This window comes from Stegostoma tigrinum, chromosome 17, assembly GCF_030684315.1.
Source record: "Stegostoma tigrinum isolate sSteTig4 chromosome 17, sSteTig4.hap1, whole genome shotgun sequence".
NCBI classification, from domain to species: Eukaryota; Metazoa; Chordata; class Chondrichthyes; order Orectolobiformes; family Stegostomatidae; genus Stegostoma; species Stegostoma tigrinum.
In genome coordinates, this window is record NC_081370.1 from 14,728,576 (window position 1) to 14,752,481 (window position 23,906).

Below are 23,906 nucleotides of genomic sequence, written 5' to 3' on the forward strand. Positions count from 1 at the left end.
TAAATGGCGAACAAAACTGGAATCAACACCGATCCCAGCAGAACTGCTTGTCACAGGCTTTCAGTCCAAACAATAACCCTCCAGCATTAGTCTCTGTCTCCTACCATTAAACCAATTCTGTTTCCAATTAGCAAGCTCACCCTGAATGCCACTTGATCTAACCTTACTAATTAGCCTACCATGGAGAACATTGTCAACGCAACGTCCATGTAATCAATGTCTACTGGTCTGCCCTCATCAATCTTCTTGGTTACTTTCTCAAGAAACTCAAACAAGTTTATGAGACATAGTTTCCCTCACACAAAACCATGCTGACTATTTCAAGTATTTCCTTGCCTCTTGAATGGAAGATGGCAAATGGAATTCAACCCAGAAAAGTGTGAAGTGATTCATTTTGAAAGATCAAATTTGAATGCAGAATACAGGGTTAATGGCAGGTTTCATGGCAGCATGGAGGAATAGAGGGACCTTGGGGTCCACATCCATAGATCTCTCAAAGCTGCTACTCAAGTTGATAGGATTGTAGGCATATGGTGTGTTGGCTTTCATTGGCAGGGGAATTAAGTTTAAGAGCTGTGAGGTTATGCTGCAGCTCCATAAAACCCTGGTTAGACCACACTTGTAGGAAGGATATGGAAGCTTTAGAAAGGATGTCAATGAGATTTACCAGGATGCTGCCTGGACTGGGGGACTGGCCTTATGAGGAAAGGTTGAGGGAGCTAAGGCTTTTTTCATTGTTGCAAAGAAGGATGAGAGGTGACTTGATAGAGGTGTACAAGATTATGAGAGATAGAGTGGATAGCCAGAGACTTTTTCCCAGGGCAGAAATAATTATTATGAGGGGCCATAATTTTAAGGTGATTAGAGGAAGGTATAGGGGAGATGTCAGAGGTAGGTTTTTCACACAGAGAGTGGTAGGCACATGGAATGTGCTGCCGGCAGTGGTTGTGGAATCAGATATATTAGAGACATTTGAGTGACTCTTGGATAGGCACATGAATAATAGCATAATGTAAGGTATACAAGATAGTTTGATCTTAATAGGATAAAAGGTCGGCACAACATCGTGGGCCGAAGGTCATGTACTGTGCTGTACTGTTCTATGTTCTAAATGCATCTAAATCCTATCTTTCAGCATCACTTCCAAAAACTTATACGCTACTGAAGCCAGACTCTCAGGTCTATAGTTACAGGTCTTCTCCTTTCATCCCTTCTTGAGCAAAGACAGCACATGAGCTACTCTCTAGTCATTCAGCATCTCACATATAGTTACAGAACAAAGAAAATTACAGCACAGAAACAGGCCCTTTGGCCCTCCAAGCCTGCGCCAATCGAGATCCTCCGTCTAAACCTGTCATCTATTTTCTAAGGGTCCGTATCCCTATGCTCCCTGCCCATCCATGTACCAGTCCAGATACATCTTAAAAGACACTATTGTGGCTGCATCTGGCACTTCCGCTGGCAACGCATTCCGAGCACACCACACTCTACATAAAGAACTTTCCATGCACATCACCAATAAACTTTCCTCCTCTCACTTTGAACTCATGACCCCTAGTGATTGAGCCCCCGACTCTGGGAAAAAGCTTCTTGCTAGCGAGTTTTGAGATGATTTGTAGCTCAGTTTGAGGTTCTGGATGTGAGTTTGCTCGCTGAGCTGGAAGGTTAGTTTTCGTTAGGCTTCGTCGGAGGCTCACTGATGATGTTATCTAGAATGGTGACGAGACGTCTGAAAACTAACCTTCCAGCTCAGCGAGCAAACTCACATCCAAAGCTTCTTGCTATCTACCTTGTCTATACCCCTCATGATTTTGTAGACCTCAATCAGGTCCCTTCTCAATCTCCGTCTTTCTAATGAAAATAATCCTATTCTACTCAACCTTTCTTTATACCTAGCGCCCTCCATACCAGGCAACATTCTGGTGAACCTCCTCTGTACTGTCTCCAAAGTATCCACATCCTTTTGGTAATGTGGCGATCAGAACTGTACATAGTACTGTAAATGTGGGTGAACCAAAGTCTTATACAACTGTAACATGACCTGCCAACTCTTGTACTCAATACCCCGTCCAGTGAAGGAAAGCATGCCGTATGCCTTCTTGACCACTCTATTGACCTGCGTTGCTACCTTCAGGGAACAATGGACTTGAACACCCACATCTCTATGTACATCAATTCTCCCCAGGACTTTTCCATTTACTGTATAGTTCGCTCTTGAATTAGATCTTCCAAAATGCATCACCTCGCATTTGCCTGGATTGAACTCCATCTGTCATTTATCTGCCCAACTCTCCAATCTATCCATATTCTGCTGAATCTCTGACAGTCCCCTTCATTATCTGCTACTCCACCAATCTTCCTGTCATCTGCAAACTTGCTAATCAGACCACCTATACCTTCCTCCAAATGATTTACATATATCACAAACAACAGTGATCCCAGCACAGATCCCTGTGGAACACCACTGGTCACAGGTCTCCAATTTGAGAAACCCCCTTCCACTACTGCTCTCTGTATCCAGTGGCCAGTTTTTTAATCCATCTAGCTAGCACCCCCGGACCCCATGCAACTTCTCTTTCTCCATCAGCCTGCCATGGGGAACCTTATCAAATGCCTTACTGAAGTCCATGTATATGACATCTGCAGCATTTCCCTCATCAATCAACTTTGTCACATCCTCAAAGAATTCTATTAAGTTGGTAAGACATGACCTTCCCTGCTCAAAACCATGTTGTCTATCACTGATAAGCCCATTTTCTTTCAAATGGGAATAGATCCTATCACTCAGTATCTTTTCCAACAGCTTCCCTACCACTGACATCAGGCTCACCAGTCGATAATTACCTGGATTATTCCTGCTACCCTTCTTAAACAAGGGGACAACATGAGCAATTCTCCAGTCCTCCGGGACCTCACCCGTGTTTAAGGATGCTGTAAAGTTATCTGTTAAGGCCCCGGCTATTTCTTGTCTTGCTTCCCTCAATAACCTGGGATAGATCCCATCCGGACCTGGGGACTTGTCCTCCTTAATGCCTTTTAGGATACCCAACACTTCCTCCCTCCTTATGCCAACTTAACCTAGAGTAATCAAACATCTATCCCTAGCCTCAACATCTGTCATGCCCCTCTCCTTGGTGAATACCGATGCAAAGTACTCGTTAAGAATGTCACCCATTTTCTCTGACTCAACGCATAGCTTTCCTTCTTTGTCCTTAAGTGAGCCAATCCTTTCTCTAGTTGCCCTCTTGCTCTTTATATATGAATAAAAGGCTTTGGGATTTTCCTTAACCATGTTTCCTAAAGATATCTTGTGCCCCCTTTTAGCCCTCTTAATTCCTCGTTTCAAATTCGCCCTTCATTCCCGATATTCTTCCAAAGCTTCGTCTGTCTTCAGTCGCCTAGACCTTATGTATGCTCCCTTTTTCCTCTTAGCTAGAATCACAATTTCACCTGTCATCCATGGTTCCCTAATCTTGCCATTTCTATCCCTCATTTTCATAGGAACATGTCTCTCCTGCAAGCTAATCAACCTTTCTTTAAAAGCCTCCCACATATCAAATGTGGATTTACCTTCAAACAGTTTCTCCCAATCTACATTCCCCAGATCCTGCCAAAGTTTGGTATAGTTGGCCTTCTCCCAGTTTAGAACTCTTCCTTTCGGACCACTCTCATCTTTGTCCATGAGTATTGTAAAACTTACGGAATTGTGGTTGCTATTTCCAAAGTAGCCCCCTACTGTAATTTCAACCACCTGGCCGGGGTCCTTCCCCAACACCAGGTCCAGTACGGCCCCTTCCTGAGTTGGACTACATACATACTGCTCTAGAAAACCCTCCTGGATGCTCCTTACGAATTCTGCTCCATCTTGACCCCTAACACTAAGTGAATCCCAGTCAATGTTAGGAAAATTAAAATCTCCCATCACCACCACCGTGTTTCTCCTACACCTTTCCATAATCTGTTTACATATTTGTACTTATATCTCATGTTCACTGTTGGGGCCCTGTAGTACAGCCCCAACATTGTTAGTGCACCTTTACTATTTCTGAGTTCTGCCCATATTGCCTCACTGCTTGAGTCCTCCATAGTGCCCTCCTCCAGTACAGCTGTGATATCATCTTTGACCAGTAATGCAACTCCTCCACCCCTTTTACCTCCCTCTCCATCCCGCCTGAAGCATCAATATCCTGGGACATCTAGTTGCCAATCATGCCCTTCCCTCAACCAAGTCTCAGTAATAGCAATAACATCATACTCCCAGGTACCGATCCAAGCCCTAAGTTCGTCTGCCTTATCTACTACACTTCTTGCATTAAAACAAATGCACCTCAGACCACCTGTCCCTTTGTGTTCATCATCTGCTCCCTGCCTACTCTTCCCCTTAGGCACACTGACTTCATTATCTAGCTCCCTACAGGCTTTAGTTACTACCTCCTTTCTGTCCAACAACCTGTCCAATATTTGGTTCCCATTAGTTTAAACCCTCCCCAACAGCATTAGCAAAAGCACGCCCAGGGACATTGGTTCCAGTCTGGCCCAGGTGTAGACTGTCCAATTTGTAATAATCCCACCTTCCCCAGAACCGGTCCCAATGTTCCAAAAATCTGAACCCCTCCCCCCTGCACCATCTCTCAAGCCACGTATTCATCCTGGCTATTCATTCATTTCTGCCCTGACTAGCATGTGGCACTGGTAGCAATCCTGAGATTACTACATTTGAGATCCTACTAGTTAACTTGGCTTCTAACTCCCTAAATTCTGCTTGTAGGACATCATCCCATTTTCTGCCTGTATCATTGGTGCCTATGTGCACCACGACAACTGGTTGTTCGCCCTCCCCCTTCAGAATGTTCTGAAGCCGATCTGAGACATCCCTGACCTGTGCACCTGGGAGGTAACTTACCATTTGGGAGTCTTGTTTTCAACCACAGAGCCATCTATCTACTCCCCTTACAATTGAATCCCCAATGACTATAGCCCTTCCACTCTTTTTCCTGCCCTTCTGTATAGCAGAGCCAGCCATGGTGCCATGCGCCTGGCTACTGCTGCCTTCCCCTGGTGAGCCATCTCCCCCACCAGTATCCAAAACGGTGTACTACATTTTCCCACACTCTCTTCGGTGAACATCATTGGGCCTTAGAGATAATATACCTGTTTTGGAGGGAGATGACCGCAGCGGACATCTGCACTGCCTTCCTGCTCTTTCTGTGCCTTTTGGTCACCCATTCGCTTTCTCCCTCAGCAATTCTAATCTGCGGTGTGACCAATTTGCTAAATGTGCTATCCACAACCCCCACAGCATTGTGTATGCTCCAGAGCTGTCAGGTGGACTAACAAGAGCTGCAGCTGGACATACTTCCTGCACGTGAAGGAGTTAGGGACATCAGCCAAGTCCCTGAGCTCCCACATTGAGCAAGAGGAGCATAACACGGTTCAGAGATCTGTAGGGTCTGTTATAGATTATATAAATATGTCTGCAAGGGCCCCGTAAATTCCTCCCTAACTTACAATAAACTCATGAGATACACTAGATCATGTCCTGGATATTTATCCACCTTTCTATTTTCTTAGTCCCCAGCACTTCCTTTTCTGTAATGTGAACTGTTTTCAAAGCATCAATATTTATTTCCTGATTTCGCTTGCCTCCATTTCTTACTCTACAGGAAAAAAACTGGCACATTGATATCTTTCTCATCTCCTGGGGTTCAACACAAAAACAACCTCTTTTGATCTTTAACAGGCCCTACTTTCTCTCTCTAGTTGCTGTCTTGTTCCTGATGTATGTGTAGAATCTCTTTGGATTATCCTTAACCTTATTTGCTAAGGCTACCCCATATCTCATATCCTCACTTTCCCTTCCCGATCTCCCTCTAAGAATGCCTCTACATTCTTTATTCTGTTCAGGAGATGCATTTGAACCCAGTTGTCCATACCTAATTGTTTTTTTATCCTTGACTAGAACCTCAATACCTTTATTATCCATTGTTCTCTTATCCTACCAGGTTTACCAATACATCCATTATTTCCGGAACCACATTTTCCCACACTCTCTTCAGTGAACATCATCGGGTCTTAGAGATTTGTCAGCTTTCAGCTGCATTAATTTGGGCAACACTCCATTTTATAAATACTAATTTCTTCCAGTTCCACACTTTCACGAGACCATTTGATGTTAATTATTTCAGGGAAACCTCTTGGGCCCTTCCTCTGTGAAGACACGTCTTTTTCTCTGCCGTTTCCCTGTTTCCTATTATAAAGTCTCCTGTATGAGTGTAATGGTCTGACATTGATGTTTGTTTTCTTTATTATTTACAAAGCTTTAAAAGCTTTTACTATATATTTTTACGTTACTTTTTATGTTTTATGTCACTTTACATTTGTACTCCTTTTTTAAATCAATTTCTTGGTACTGATTTGCTGAATTATAAAATGTCTCCAATCTTCAGGCTTACAGCCTTTTTGGACAACTTTATATGCCTCCTCCTTTGATACTAGCTTAAAGTTTCCTCGTTAGCCATGGATTGTTCACTTTTCCCTGTTCGGCATTTTTGCCTTTAAAGGAAGATGTCTTTTTTTTAAATCAAGCAGTTAGTTTTTTAAAAATATGAGCCTTTGCCCATTTCCTGTCAAATATTTTAATGTATTTTCCAGTCCACCACAGCCAGCTTCCATCTCAGACCCCCACAGTTTCCCTTGTTTAGATTGAGGACTCTAGTTTCAGCTTAAACTATTTATTAATGGAAAATTCTTTCATATTATTGTCTGTATTCGTTTTAATATTCTTTTATAGCAAGATTATTAGTTCCCCCTTTCTACCGTATAATACTCACTCTAACATACTGTGCTTGGTTCTTCAGCATATTGCTCCAGAAAACTGTCTTGAACACATTCCAGGAATTCTTCCACCACAGCATTGGTGCTGGTTATAGCCAGTCTTTTTATAAATAGATTGAAACCACCCATTCCCTCATATGAGCACCTCTAATTTCCTCTTTTATACCATGCCCTATATTATCACTACTGTTTGGTAGCCCCTAAATCATTCCTACCAACGTTTGCTGCTCCTTGCATTTCTTAGCTTAACCAAACAGCTTCTACATCCTTTGTTGTCTGATTACAGATCTATTCTCATTAATTCACAGAAATATAAACATAACCGCGACCTTTAATTTTCACTGTCCTTCCAAAATGTTGAATATGCATTAATAATCTTGACCACCCTGCAGTCTTATCTTAGTCTTATCTCCATAATGGCAATTAAATCATTAAATCACTTGTTATTTTCACTTGCACCATCTATTCACATTTTTATTTGTGAACGTTGTATGCATTCAGATAATAGAAAATAGAACATAGAACAGTACAGCACAGAACAGGCCCTTCAGCCCATGATGTTGTGCCGATCATTGATCCTCATGTATGCACCCTCAAATTTCTGTGACCATATGCATGTCCAGCAGTCTCTTAAATGTCCCCAATGACCTTGTTTCCACAACTGCTGCTGGCAACGCATTCCATGCTCTCACAACTCTCTGTGTAAAGAACCCGCCTCTGACATCCCCCTTATACTTTCCTCCAACCAGCTTAAAACTATGACCCCTCATGTTAGCCATTTCTGCCCTAGGAAATAACCTCTGGCTATCAACTCTATCTATGCCTCTCATTATCTTGTATACCTCAATTAGGTCCCCTCTCCTCCTCCTTTTCTCCAATGAAAAGAGTCCGAATTCAGTCAACCTCTCTTCATAAGATAAGCCCTCCAGTCCAGGCAGCATCCTGGTAAACGTCCTCTGAACCCTCTCCGAAGCATCCACATCTTTCCTATAATAGGGCAACCAGAACTGGACGCAGTATTCCAAGTGCAGTCTAACCAAAGTTTTACAGAGCTGCAACAAGTTCTCACGACTCTTAAACTCAATCCCCCTGTTAATGAAAGCCAAAACACCATATGCTTTCTTAACAACCCTGTCCACTTGGGTGGCCATTTTAAGGGATCTATGTATCTGCACACCAAGATCCCCCTGTTCCCCCGCACTGCCAAGAATCCTATCCTTAATCCTGTACTCAGCTTTCAAATTCGACCTTCCAAAATGCATCACCTCGCATTTATCCAGGTTGAACTCCATCTGCCACCTCTCAGCCCATCTCTGCATCCTGTCAATGTTCCGCTGCAGCCTACAACAGCCATCTATACTGTCAACGACACCTCCAACCTTTGTGTCGTCTGCAAACTTGCTGACCCATCCTTCAATCTCCTCATCCAAGTCATTAATAAAAATTACAAACAGTAGAGGCCCAAGGACAGAGCCCTGTGGAACACCACTCACCACTGACTTCCAGGCAGAATATTTTCCTTCTACTACCACTCGCTGTCTTCTGTTGGCCAGCCAATTCTGTATCCAGACAGCTAAGTTCCCCTGTATCCCATTCCTCCTGACCTTCTGAATGAGCCTACCATGGGGAACCTTATCAAATGCCTTACTGAAGTCCATATACACCACATCCACAGCTCGACCCTCATCAACTTTTCTAGTCACATCCTCAAAGAACTCGATAAGGTTTGTGAGGCATGACCTGCCCCTCACAAAGCCGTGTTGACTGCATTTAATCAAGCCATGCTCTTCCAGATGGTCATAAATCCTATCCCTCAGAATCCTTTCTAACACCTTGCAGACGACAGACGTGAGACTTACTGGTCTGTAATTGCTGGGGATTTCCCTATTTCCTTTCTTGAAGAGAGGAATTACATTTGCCTCTCTCCAGTCCTCAGGTATGACTCCAGTGGAGAGTGAGGATGCAAAGATCTTTGCAAGTGGCGAATCAATTGCATTTCTCGCTTCCCAAAGCAGCCGAGGACAAATCTGGTCCAGGCCTGGTGACTTGTCAATCTTAATGTTTGACAAAATTTTTAGCACATCAGCTTCCTCTATCTCTATCCATTCCAGCATGCACACCTGCTCTTCAACGGTTTCATTCACTACAAAGTTCATTTCTTTCGTAAAGACAGAAGCAAAAAACTCATTTAAGGCTTCCCCTACCTCCTCAGACTCCACACACAAGTTCCCTATGCTACCCCTGATCGGCCCTACTCCTTCTTTGATCATTCTCTTATTAATGTGCTTTTAATTCTGCATTTTTGACAGTGTTCTGTGACTTGACCCTGGTTGATTCTCGAGTTTATCTGTGCTGCTTTCCTGTTTCATTTACAGCTTTTCTACTTCCTGCCTGGTTTTATTCTATCTGAATTCTATTTTAGCTGTGCAGAATCCTGACAAGCTAGCTTAAGCCGTCTTCAATGGCACTAATCCTCTTACCATGAGAATATTAGTCCCGCACCTATTAACGTGTAACCTTTCCTTCTTGTACATGTCCCACCTGCTCCAGTACTGGTTCCAGTCCTGCAGAAAGCTTAAGCATTCCACTTGCTCCATTATTTTTCCAACCACATATTTGTTTGCTCAATCATTCCACTGTACACTCACAACATGTGCCACTGTGAGCAATTTTGAGATTAATGCTTTGGAGGCTCTGCTTTCAGTCTCTTGCCTATGTCCTTAAATTCTACTTTCACGACCACATCCCTTTCTACTTATGTTATTAGTACCAATATAGACAATGACCTTCATCTTCCTCAAAGAAATATCTAACTGCCTCTTTGTGACGTCCTTGAACTTGGCACCAGGGAGGCCATATAACTCTTGGAATCTGGTCTACTGCCATATACATAACTGTTTGTTCCCCTGTCAAATTGCTTACCAATATTGCCATGCCATTCTTCCTTCCCCTGCCTCCATCACCTGTATAGCCAAGTTGATTTGGTACTACAAACTAGCTACATTCCTCCAGTGAACCATTACCCTCACCAGTATCAAAAACTCCATGGACTCCTCCATTTGCTACCTGTTATTTCCAGTGTTCTTCTGAGGTTTTCTGCTGGTCACCCATTCTCTGCTTGCCTGCCAGGCCATGCTACCCATCTAGTTTTCAGCTATACTGATGCACCACAGTGACACCATTTACTGCTCCAGTTCTAGATCTCAGAGCTAAACTTTTTGCATTGGAAGACATTTTCCACATGTGATTATCTAAGCCATATGAAGCACTTATCGAGTTTTCACATGGCACAGAATGGGCTATCCATGTAACCAAGCTGTCCTCCAAAGCCTTATTCCTACCTTCAGACTATTTACTTTGAAGTGGAGATGAGGAAGTAAAAAAGAAAGTAAAAAGTAAAATTACTCATTAATCAGCCCTAATTAACCTAGGCCTGTCTGACTGCCAATCTCAGGATTCCTTTCTCACCTCCTTCCATTGGTGTGCTGCAAGAATCGGCGTTGAGTCCACAGTTTTTGTCATTTATATAAATGATCTGGCTGTGAACATAGAAGGCATGGTTAGTAAGCTTGCAGGTGACCTCAAAATTGGTGGTGAATTGGAGAGTGAAGAAGGTTATCTCAGAGTACAATAGACCTTTGTTCAATGGGCCCATAGACCCTGGAGAGACAGATGGAGTTTAGATAAATGTGAGGCGTTGCAATTTGGAAAGGCAAATCAGGGTAGGACTTATACACTTAATGGTAAGATCGTGGGGAATGTTGCTGAACAAAGAGACCTAGGAGTGCTGGTTCATAATTCCTTGAAAGTGGAGTCGCAGGTTGACAGGTTAGTGAAGAAGGTGTTTGGTACACTTATCTTTATTGGCCAGTGCATTGAGTATAGGAGTTTGAAGATCATTGATGTGGCTGTACAGGACATTGGTTAGGCCACTTTAGCAATACTGCATTTGCTTCTAGTCTCCCTGCTGTAAGAAAGATGTTGTGAAATTTGAAAGGCTTCAGAAAAGATTTCCAAGGATATTGCTGAGGTTGGAGGGTTTAGGCAATAGGGAGCTGCTGAGTAGGCTGGAGCTATTTTCTCTGGAGCACTGGAGGTCGAGGGGTGACCTTATAGCGTTTATAAAATCATGAGGGGCATGGATAGAGTGAATAGCCAAGGTCTTTTTTCCAAGTTAGGGGAGTCCAAAACTAGAGGCCATAGGTTTAAGGTGAGAGGGGAAAGATATAAAAGGAACCAGAGGAGAAACGTTTTCACACAGATGGTGGTGCATGTATGGATTGAGCTGGCAGAGGAAGTGTTGGAGGCTGGTACAATTATGATATCTAAATGGGTACATGATGTGTACATGAATAGAAAGGGTTTGGAGTAATATGGGCCAAATGCTAGCAAATGGGACTAGATTGATTTAGGATATCTGGTTGGCATGGATGAGTTGGACTGAACGGTCTGTTTCTGTGCTATACATTTCCATAACTCTATAACTGCTGGTACGAGGTCTTCCTGTCACCTGATTTTCAAAGTACTACCGACTGCCTGTCTCAGTGTCATGCTGTCACCCACTACTCTTGCTACTGTGATCCTTCCCTGAGCTGGATGCTTCGCAGCCTTCTTGGTAGCTTGCTACTGCTGGGATTGCTGTTCACTTTGGTCCTCTTCCATTCACCTTCGCCATCAGTATCCCCCCAATGCTTAGGTGCAAGAGTTTTGCTGGAAATGATCTACATTGGGAATGTAAGGAATGAGAAAGAATCTTGGCTCTGAAAACAGTCAGTGATTGCATACCTAGCAGGTGAGGGCTGTACACACTCATCCACACAGCAAGACATAAACCACCCTGATAATGATGCCCATGTCTCCATCACTATTCAACTTCAGCCTCAGTGTGTGCACCAATTTGAAGGTGGACACTGTTTGAATGACCAAAATATTGTATCAAATGGGAATGCCTGCTGCACTCTGACTCCCTTCCCATCCTAGACTCGCAACAATCATTCAACTTTTCATGGCATTTATTAAAGACTATCATCAAACTTACTCAACAGATGATCAAGTGACGCTCCCTCCCTCCCACAGCAGACCTAGAAGTTGCACAAATAATGGATAGCCTTTCGTCAACATTTGCCTCTTTTTAAGTCATTGCTGCTAACTGCAGCATTATTGAGATGTTAATGTTCAATTTGGAAGACCTTTGACCATCATTTTAATCCTAAGTATGTTTACGTCACATACATTACAAATAGGTAATAAAATTATTGCAAATTTAGCATTGCTGCTGATGGCAAGTGCCTGCTGCATGTATTTGCCCCTCAGTGTTGTAGCCTCCTGCAGATATAGATCCCATGCTTTTGCCCACTGACTCTGCCCATGCTAGGTATCATCCTAGCCATTTCTTAGTTGCATTTCACATCTTCAGAATGGCACAAGATGGCAGGGAACTTCACTCACAGTGGAGACCATCAGCGCTACGCTCCACTTATAGCTAGGTCTCCCCCAACAGAGACTCTGTATTCCTTTTTACTTAACACTCCTTCAATAACCCATTTTGACCTATCCCCTCCTTGTGGAAACCCACCACATTGAACTTCCAACCATCAGTTGCAATTTCATATGGAGCAGCTCATTTTTTAAAAAGCAAAAAGAGACCTTTTGGCTTTGTAAAGTTGTGGATTTTGGAAACCAGTCACTTAAATTTAACTGTAAACTGCTTGTAAGGTTTAAACTTCACCAATCATGTGATCTATTTATTTGAAAGATTGTGAACTGAACCACCTCACAAGCTGTTTAAATTTCAATTAGATTAAAAAGATGATGGTAGAAATGATGAACAAACTTCTGGAGAAATGCTGCAGGTCAGTTGAGAGAGAAACAGATTTAATATGGCGGATGTAATGGCCAAATTCTATCATTGCTAGACTAATAATGCAGAAAGTCAGGTAATATTCTGGGTTCAAATCCTGCCACAGCAGTGGTGGAAATGGAATTCAATAAATATCAGGAAATAAGAGTCTAAAGATAGCTGTGGAACAGCCATCAATTGTTCATTGTCTAGAAATCAAATCTGGCTCACTCATGTCCTTGAAGGAAGGAAATCTAGCATCCTGACTTGGTCTGGGCAATGTGTGACTCCACACCTACAATAATGTAGATGACTCTCAGCTGCCTTCTGAAATGGCCTAGCGTACCATTCTGCCGCAACAGACACCATAGAGTCTCAAAGGAAAACAAAACCAGATTGGCAACCGTGTGTTGACCAAAGCACCAGAAAGGATGGCAACAAAAACTGCACTGTTGACCCGGTGAAGCCTTACTTACTAACACCTGGAGGTTAATCTCTTAATGAGCTAAACACATGCATATGGTCACAGAAATTTGAGGGTGCATACATGAGGATCAATGGTTGGCACAACATCGTGGGCTGAAGGGCCTGTTCTGTGCTGTACTGTTCTATGTTCTATGTACATATTCATAGAATTATATCCAACAGACAATGAACCAAGCACCACCATCACTGTCCCTGGATATGCCCTGTCTTACTGACAGGAGATTCTTAAAAGAGAGATGGTGTCACAGTGATATAAAGAAGGGAGGAAGTTGTCCTGGGAGTCCTCATCATTGACTCCAGACACTATGCAGTGTTATGGCATCAAGTAAATATGGGGAGGAAACTTTCTCCTGTTTGCCACATACCTTCCTCCCTTGACTGATGACACTGTGTTTATCTGAATTGAACAACATGTGGAGGAAGCACTGAGGATGGCAAGAATGCAGACTGCACTGTGGGTAGGGGATTTCAATGTCCACCACTGAGCACTGCTGATCGAACTGTTGGATCCTAAAAGACATTGCTGCTGGACTGGTTCAGAGAGAGAGAGAGAGAGAGAAAGACGGACAGAGACAGAGACAGATCAGCTTTTGGTGCTGCATTCACTGAACTAAGTGTTGTCTGGTTTGAGTGCACCTTTGTTCATTGGTGGATAAATGTTGTCTTATATAATATTGTATTTTTGTTCCTTGAAGCTCAAGATCCAGGAATGCTTTGAAATTAGTTTGAATTTTGGGAATCTATGGTGATTTGAAAATGTAATGTATGCCTGTAGCAGTGTGGAACATGTATGATTAATGCTGTGTCCCTTTAAGGAACTATCAGTGGTTGTGTAAAGCAAAAATCCGCAATGAAATGTTGATTTAAATATGGGTCAAAAAGCTTGGTAAAAATGTATCTCGTGGCATTGGAAGTTATCACATTTGGAATTTCACTTGGCCAGAGTAAACTTCCAAATACCGTTTTAACACAAGCAAATCTTTAATTCTGTATCAGATTTGCTCATTGTAAATGTATTTTGTGGTGAAAGTATCCAAGTAATAGGAAAATTGGAGATTTTAAAAGGAGAGTACAATCTAACAAAGGAGGTAGGCTTTTCCTGTATCAATTATAAAACAGCTATTTCTGTATAGGAAGAGGAGACTGTTGACTTAGATATGTCCAGGAGGTTTCACCCGCTCCCCTTAAACCACAATAATTAATTCATTCTTCTTGATGTGGAATGGATGGATACTTCTGTTTTTCAGACAAGAGTACAAACTTCTGAATATGTCTGCAAACTTTCAGCGTCGCAACACAGTGATGGATGAAGCATTCTCAAACCATCAAGCCATTTGTCAACAACACATCTGAACATTGAAGAACTACTGTGAAAACATTCAGGAATTTCAATGCATAAAAATTGTTGATAACTTTGGAGTAGTAAACAGAATTTTGAATTTGGACAAATTTGTGTAGAGATATACCAAATATTTAGAATGAGTTATAAAGTAAGTTTAAAATATGTGGGTAATCTTGGAGAAAGAACAACGTATGGTTTGTCAGAATTGAACAGAAAGTTTAACTTCTGTTTTAAAATATGATAAGATGATTTACGATGGACTACTGATCTCTGCAGATCTCTGGAATTAGATAAGTGGTAATAGTTAAACGGCAAAATTGGATGAGATGATGTAATTTGCAGTGGAGAGTAGTGGCAGAAAAAAAGAAATTAGAATATTGGGTTGACATGCAGGTTGAAGTTAATATACATTTTAGCAAAGAGACAAGTATAGGTGAGAGTACTAACTGATAGTTTTCTCCTGGTGATGCTTGTGTCCTTGTCTCTCCATGGTGAACTTGGTGATTGAGCCACTACCCAAGAGAGATAAGTAAAATCTCATAGATCTTTTGATAAAATCAAAAGAAAATCAAGAGTATGTGACATGGTCTTGGGATACCAATGTAAGTGTGCAAAAGTGAGCATTACCTTAGAAATAACAAACATGAGTGAATTCTTCATAAAAAATTGCACTGAAGAATGGACCTCAGACATGTACGCCTACTTGACAAATGGATTCATATGGCTTAGAAGAGCAGAACAGTATAGTTTAAACAATAGGATACTGACCCATTATCCACAGAAAAACTGACTTTAAAACAGTGATAGTGAGCTGAGGTGAAAGGGCCCGAAAATGATGATATACAGACACCTTGTAAAAGAAATCTGAAGAATTTTGAGTCCATGCATGATGTTAGTGAGCAACCAGGAACTGAATTTGAAGCCTGGTAAGTATTGTTACAATAGCCCAAGATGGGGAAATTGATTGTATTACTTTCTATTGTTTGATTCTTATTCTGTACTTCTTGTTTATTTTGCTCAGATGTTGTATTCAGCAAATGCTGAAGCCTAAAGTTTGGTGTTTAACTGCCCTTCAACACTCTAGGTGACCTACATATTATTGTTAGCTTGCTTTGTTTGCGTAATTCTGTTGGGGAAGAATTGAAAGGGGGGAGTTGTGGAGTATATGGGCGGCACAGTGGCTCAGTGGTTAGTACTGCAGCCTCACAGTGCCAGGGACCTGGGTTCCATTCCGGCCTCGGGTGACTGTATGTGTGGAGTTTGCACATTCTCCCCGTGTCTGCATGGGTTTTCTCTGGGTGCTCCGGTTTCCTCCCACAGTCCAAAGATGTGCAGGCTAGGTGGTTCGGCCATGCTAAATTGCCCGTAGTGTTCAGGGGTGTGTGGGTTATAGGGGGATGGGTCTGAGTGGGATACTTCAAGGGGTGGTGTGGACTTGTTGGGCCGAATGGCCTGTCTCCACACCGTGGGGAATCTAATCATATTGAAAATTGTGTGATTAGGCTACAGCATAACAAGGGTTAAATTACAAATGCTAAGGCAAAAAGGGAGTTTGCAGGTCCAGTTGAAAATGGCTTGAAGCAGGCATAAACATATGTCAAAAGTAAACTTTGGCCTAGACCTGGTGGTTAAAGTATGGGAACCTCTTACAATTGTACATGATAAACAGATTGTGGCCTAGACCTTGTGGTTAGGGTATGGAGAACAGTTTGTGGTTTTGGGGAGGATCCAGTTTAAAAAAAAGTGCATAGAGGCACGAGAAAAGCTGTAGCTGTATGGACCTTAACATGTAACCATCTGATCGACATTTAATAAGAAATAAAGCTGGATATTTGAAAAAGATTGCGGATTCGATCCTATTGTTTAAGGAGTCTAACACCTGGGTAGCTGAATATTAGAGTTAATTGAGGCTTTTAACAAGATGTAATCGTTTATTTATTTACATACGATGGACAAGTTGTAAATTATGGCAACCCCTCCACCTACTATTGAGGTGACTTTGGGAGTGAGTGGGAAAGTTGTTGGCTCATCACCCTATCTATGTTACATGGCATCCACCACAAATACATCTGGCAGTATTACCTAGTCCATTGTCTCAGCTGTTGCTGGCCATAGCTTTGAACTCAGCAAGGAACAGCAATCCCAGGATATTTATTTCTGATGGTTTAAATGAGAAGGAGCAATTGTGAAAAAGACTGTATCAGTTGGTACTACCAACCCATTCCCAAACCAATTATGAAGAAAGTGAAAAGTTAAGGATCTTTGGACAAAAGTTTTTTGGGTTGACTTGTAAGACCCTTGTTTGAAAGACCATTGGAGTTGACCTTTACATGAAATTGACTATTATTCAGGTATGCATGATATTGGTCAAGGTAAAGTCGCCATAGACTGACCAGATCACATGGCTGCTCTCTCAGAGAGAGATGACTGTTGGTGGTTTAACCTGGGGGTCATTACACCTCAGGCAAGGGAAGAAGTTGAGAGGAGAATCCTTCATGGATTTTAATTCTACTATTTGCTCTGGCAGGACTCGAACATGGGTTTGCAGAACATTAGCTGGGTCTCTGGGTTAATGGCCCAGTGATAATGATACAACACTGTAGCCTCCCAAAGTTGAGTACATTTAGGCTAGATTTCACAATACAAAGTAGTGGTCGTGAGGTCTGACCACAAGCTGGGCGTGAATAAAAACTTGATAATACAGGCTGTATGGTATTTACGCAAGATTGGAAAATATTGCTTTGAGACAATATTGAAACAATTTGCATGAACGTTATCACAACGGATGAGCAGGAAATGGAACTTTAAAAAAATATAAATAGCAAAGGATGAAAAATGGTGAAAGTCAAACATTTCCTAAAAACAATGATTGAGTAACAGTAATTGAAGCCATGCTGTTGATATCACTCTGCATTGCACACCAGCTGTCCAAGCTAACCAGTTCCATGATATATAGGTACGGTATGCCAATTCAGCCTTATCGAAGGTCTCTAAGCACAACTGTCGTATTTTTTAAAAAGTCAGCTGCTTTAACAAAACATAGCCAAATAGGCATCCTTGTTGACACAGTGGCTTTTTAAAATACTTGACATTTTTCTTTTCTGTTTCTGGAAAACACGTTTGCAGGGAAGCAGTATACAGGTGGAGATATCAATGTTGACATTACCAGAGCTGCTAAATTATGCCAAGGAAATGACAACCTTTGTTTATGGACAATCTCAAAAGATGGCAATGTTTATATACCTTACATTTTCAAAGCAAACTTTGGTAAGTAATGTGAATTATTATTTTAAAATAACTTTCCCAAGTTTGTTGTGTAATTGTTATTAATCTATTTGTTTTAAAATATTATAACCTTGTTGATGGAGACATTTTATTCTACGTGTGAATAGAGAGGATAATGTTAAAGTTTAAATATATGTTCAAATGTAAGTACTACAGATGCTAGAAATCTGAAATTAAAACAGAAAGCTCTGGAAATCAGCAGACCAGACAGCATTTGTAGTGTGAAAAGTTCTGATGAAAGGTCATTGATCTAAAACATTTAATTTCTTTCCCTCCAAAGATGCTTTCTAACATACTGAATCTATGTAGCATTTTTCTGTTTTTGATTTACATGTCTCTAATTGAGCTGTTTTAGTTCATGGGATTTGAATCATTGTCACTAAATCTGAAGGTTTCAGTTTTAAGCTTTATTCTGGTAACTTTTTAAAATTCATTCATGAGATGTGGGTGTCACTGGCCAGGCCAGCATTTATTGCCCATCCGTAATTGCCCAAAGAGATTTTGAAATTTAGCTGTGACTGTGCATGTGCTGTATGGAAACTTGATCCAAATTGGGGTGGCACTGTGGCTCAGTGGTTAGCACTGCTGCCTCACAGTGCTAGGAACTTGGTTTCTATTCCACTACCGGGTGACTGTCTGTGTGGAGTTTGCACATTCTCCCTGTATCTGTGTGGGTTTCCCCCAGATGCTCCAATTTTGTCCCGCAGTCCAAAGATGTGCAGGCTTGGTGGATTCGCCATGCTAAATTGCCCATAGTGTTCAGGGATGTGTAGATTAGGTGAATTATGGGGGGATAGGTCTAGGTGGGATGCTCTGAGTGGCAGTGTGGACTTGTTGGGCCGAAGTGCCTGTTTCCACACTGTGTGGAATCTGTGATGATTCAATGATTCTATGAGATATGCTATTTAAGTGTCCTACCTCTCCACAGCAAGATAGCTGGAGGTCATGCTGTATGTTGCCACACAGTAGATGATATATGCATTCATGCATGCTGTGTTAGAGGTGCACTCTTTGCGCAAACTCTTCAACCACAAGATGTTCTGCTCAATATGGGGGTGAATGAGGTTTTGATATGAAGACCAAAATGGTTTTGAACCAACAAGGCAGCAGCTATACTGGAATTAATACACTGATAGTAAGGAACTGTCTTCCAAACTTTGACAATAATGTGATGTTTTGGTGTTATGTCTACCACAGTCTCATTTACTTGTGTGGTGTCTGAAGTCAAACCTGTGGCATATCTTCCACCCTTACAAAGAAGTATTGCTGTTCTATCAGGACACTTCTAACTGTTTCATTCCATCAGCACTGTATGTGTCCATACATCCTGTTGTAATATTTTACATCAGTCTTTATAGTAGAAGACCTTACGAACATCCCATTAATATTAAAGAATGGGGGCGAGGAATCACGTATCATTACCATGACTAGAGAAGTAGTATTAGATAAATGAATGGAGCTAAAGGGAGATAAGTCCCCCAGTCCTGTTGGCTAGCATGGTTGGATCCTAATAAAAGGTAGCAACAGTGGAAGAAACACTTGTAATTTTCCAAAAAATCTTTGCACTCTGGAGAAGCACCAGGTGATTTGAAAACTGCCAAGTGACACTTATTCAAAAAGGGAGTGAAGTAAAAAGTGGGTAACTATAAGCCAATTAGCCTTATATCTATTGTTGGAAAAATATTGGCATCAATTATTAAGGAAGTAATCACATATTTGGAAAACAGTAATCTAACCCGGCTTTGTGACGGGTAGGTCATGCCTTACAAACCTTATCGAATTTTTTGAGGATGTGACTAGTAAGGTTGATGAGGGTCAAGCTGTGGATGTGGTGTATATGGACTTCAGTAAGGCATTTGATAAGGTTCCCCATGGAAGGCTCATTCAGAAGGTCAGGAGGAATGGGATACAGGGGAACTTAGCTGCTTGGATACAGAATTGGCTGGCCAACAGAAGACAGCGAGTGGTAGTAGAAGGAAAATATTCTGCCTGGAAGTCAGTGGTGAGTGGGGTTCCACAGGGCTCTGTCCTTGGGCCTCTACTGTTTGTAATTTTTATTAATGACTTGGACGAGGGAATTGAAGGATGGGTCAGCAAGTTTGCAGACGACACAAAGGTCGGAGGTGTCGTTGACAGTGTAGAGGGCTGTTGTAGGCTGCAGCGGGACATTGACAGGATGCAGAGATGGGCTGAGAGGTGGCAGATGGAGTTCAACCTGGATAAATGCGAGGTGATGCATTTTGGAAGGTCGAATTTGAAAGCTGAGTACAGGATTAAGGATAGGATTCTTGGCAGCGTGGAGGAACAGAGGGATCTTGGTGTGCAGATACATAGTTCCCTTAAAATGGCCACCCAAGTGGACAGGGTTGTTAAGAAAGCATATGGTGTTTTGGCTTTCATTAACAGGGGGATTGAGTTTAAGAGTCGTGAGATCTTGTTGCAGCTCTATAAAACTTTGGTTAGACCGCACTTGGAATACTGCGTCCAGTTCTGGGCGCCCTATTATAGGAAAGATGTGGATGCTTTGGAGAGGGTTCAGAGGAGGTTTACCAGGATGCTGCCTGGACTGGTGGGCTTATCTTATGAAGAGAGGTTGACTGAGCTCGGTCTCTTTTCATTGGAGAAAAGGAGGAGGAGAGGGGACCTAATTGAGGTATACAAGATAATGAGAGGCATAGATAGAGTCGATAGCCAGAGACTATTTCCCAGGGCAGAAATGGCTAGCACGAGGGGTCATAGTTTTAAGCTGGTTGGTGGAAAGTATAGAGGGGATGTCAGAGGCAGGTTCTTTACGCAGAGAGTTGTGAGAGCATGGAATGCGTTGCCAGCAGCAGTTGTGGAAGCAAGGTCATTGGGGTCATTTAAGAGACTGCTGGACATGCATATGGTCACAGAAATTTGAGGGTGCATCCATGAGGATCAATGGTCGGCACAACATTGTGGGCTGAAGGGCCTGTTCTGTGCTGTACTGTTCTATGTTCTATGTTCTATGTTCTATGTTCTAATCAAGCAAAGGTCAGTATGCCTTCTTGAAAGGGAAATTGTGTCTGACTAATTTATCATATTTTTTAAGGAAGTCTCCTTAAATAAATGGAAGGGAACAAGTAAATCTGTTGCATTGGACTTCCAGAAGGCATCTGACATGGTACTCACAAACAGTTAAATCAGAAGAGCCCATGTTGTTGGACATAGTGTGTTGCTGAAGATCGAGATTTTGCCAATGTGCAAGAAACAATGAGTAGAGTTCAGGGGTTCCTTTTCAGGTTTGGGTGATCTGTAACCCTGGGGTTCTAATGGGATTAAGTGCTGGGACCGCAAATATTTATAACATATATTAATAACGTGAAGGAAGAAAGCTAAATTTGCAGACAACATAATAATAGCTCAAAAGTGAAGTTGTGAGAGGGAGACACACAGTTTACAGAGAAATATTGATAGATGTAGTAAGTGGGCAAATGTTGGCAGATGCGGTATAAAATGGGGAAATGTTTGATTTATTTACTGTCACGTACTGAAATGTAGTGGATGGCTTTGTTTATGAGTGGCACAGCAAGATCATAACAAGCAAAGGATGTACAGATCAAAAAGACTTTGAGGCATTTAGGTTACATCGTTCACAGTGTGCACTAGGTGAGATCAACATTAGCAACTTCAGCGTCATTTGAGGCTAGAGAGTCCATTCGTCAGTCTGATAATGGCTAGGAAGAAGCTGTTCCTGAATCAGTTTGTGCACGTGTTCAGGCTTCTGTATCCCCTGCCTGGTGGAAAAGGTTGTAGGAGGTCATTACCAGGGAGCAATGGGTGCTTTGATGATGTTCGCAGCCTTTCTGTGGCAGCGAGTCATGTGAATGGAGTCCGTGGATGAAAGCTTGGCTTCCGTGATGGTCTGGGCTGTGCACGCCACATTCTGTACTTTTTTACGGTCCAGGGCAGAGCAGTTGCCACACCAGGCCTTTATGTACCCATGACAGTATGCTTTCAAAAGAGCGTCTGTAGAAGTTGGTGAGGGGCCTTATGGATATGCCAAATTTCCTGAGCTGCCTGAGGAAGAAGAGGCTTTGTTATACCCTCTTGATTGTGGCATCTATGTGGAAGTCGAGGACAGGTTGTCGGTTATCATCATTCTGAGGAATTTGATGCTGTTCACCTCTCAATTTCAGTTCCTTTGATGTAGGTGGGGGCATGTTCTCCTCTCTTTCTGAAGTCAATGATCAATTCTTTAGTTTTGCTGATGTTGAGAGACAGATTGTTTTCATCGCACCACATCACCAAGTAAAGGAAGTACAGTAGGGGGCTGAGGATGCATCCTTGTGGGGCTCCAGTGTTGAGTGTTATTCTGGAGAAGGTGTAGTTACCTATCCTTACTAATTATGGCCTATGGGCCAGAAAGCTGAGGATCCAGTTGTAGAGAATGGAGCCGAGACCAAGGTCACGGAGCTTTGAGATCAGTCTGAAGGGGATTTAATGGTGTTGAAGGCAGGGCTGTAGTCAACGATCACGAGTCCGATATTGTTGTCTTTGACGTCTAGATGTCCCAGGGATGAATGCAGGTCTAGGGATGTGACATTCCCTGTGGACCTGTTACGTTGGTAGGCAAATCGCAGCGGATCAAGGCAAGCTGGGAGCCTGGACTTGATGTGGGCCATGATTAGCCTCTCAAAGCACTTCATGATTATTGAGGTCAGAACCACTGGGCGATAGTCATTAAGGCATGTTGCATGTGCTTTCTTAGGTACGGGGATGATAGGTGGTAGGAATGTGTCTTTGTCCACTATTTTGACTGCTTCATTTTGTGTCCCATAATGTTGTTTCGGCCTTGCCAGAGGTAAAGGGAGTTGTTTGGTAGGTTTGCATCTCTAACTTGGTCTGGTACTGCCTCTTGGAATCCCTGATGGTTTTGTGCAAGCTATTTCTGGCTTTTCTGTATTGGTCTGGGTCACCTGACTTGAAAGTTGCACATCTGGTCTTCAGTAGGAAGTGTAAAGCTGTTCATTTTGGAAGGGAGAACAGAGGTACAGTAGTATTTAAATGGAGAAAGTCTGTGGAAAGCTGAAACAAAAAGGAACTTGGGAGTACTTGTGCATGAAACACAGAAAGCTCACAAGCATGTGCAGCAGGTAAAGCTGGAAGCCTAACAAAAAATTGGCCCTCATTTCAAAGGGTTTAGAGTTTAAGAGTAAGGAAGTCTTACTGCTACTGTGCAAGATGTTGGTGACACCTCACATGGAGTACTGTGAGTAGCTTTGCTAAATGTTGTCAAAGGAAAGATATCATTTAATTGGAGGTGGTTTAGAGAAGGTTCACTGGGGTGGTCCCTGGTATGGACAGATTGTCTTATGAACAAAGGTTAAACAGGTTAGGACTCTGCGCTTTGAAATTTAGAAGAATGAGAGGTGATCCCATTGAGACATATTAGGATTCTAAAGGGAGACCTGAAAGAACTGTGAATGCTGTAAATCAGGAACTCAAACAGAAGTTGCTGAAAAAGCTCAGCAGGTTTGGCAGCATCTGCGAAGAAAAATCAGAGTTAACATTTCAGGTCCAGTGATGCTTCCTCAATATAGCATCTTCTGTTTTTGTTCAGATTCTTAAGGGGCTAGATAGGGTAAATACTGAGAGGATGTTCCTCCTCATGGAAGGATCTAGGACCAGATGGCATAGTCTCAGAATGAAGGATGCCATTTTAAGACTGAGATGAGTAGGAATTCTTTCCCTTAAGTCTATGGAACTCCTAGCCACAGAAAACTTTGGGGCAGAGCCCTTGGTTAGTGCTGAAACAGATAGATCCATGATTAGTAAGGGAATCAACAGTTAGGGGAAAAAGGCAAGAGAGGGGATATGAGGAATGTTGAATCAGCCGTGATCCAATTGAATGGTGGAGGAGGCTTGAGGAGCCAAATGGCCTACTCCTGATCCAATTTTCTTATGGTCTTGTGGTTAAGCCAGCAAATCATAGACATAGTGTTTGAATAGTATGGCCAAACCTTCCAGAGATAGCTATCAGGGATGTACATTTTATCCCATCTGTTCAACAGCAAAAGATTGAGCTGCAACACACGCAAAGCTAGCCCTGCATCAGCAATTCAAGAAAGTGATGGAGAGAAGTCACTGACATCTACA

General features: G+C 42.2%; 1 protein-coding gene across 1 annotated transcript in view; it reads left to right on the forward strand.

Moving 5' to 3' along the window:
- LOC125459484 (hatching enzyme 1.2-like) overlaps positions 1–23,906 on the forward strand; it is a 133,892-nt gene that overhangs the window by 19,380 nt on the left and 90,606 nt on the right. The window contains exon 4 of the mRNA XM_059651856.1: positions 17,628–17,768. Coding sequence (XP_059507839.1) covers positions 17,628–17,768 — 141 coding nt within the window. The remainder of the gene's footprint in view (positions 1–17,627; positions 17,769–23,906) is intronic.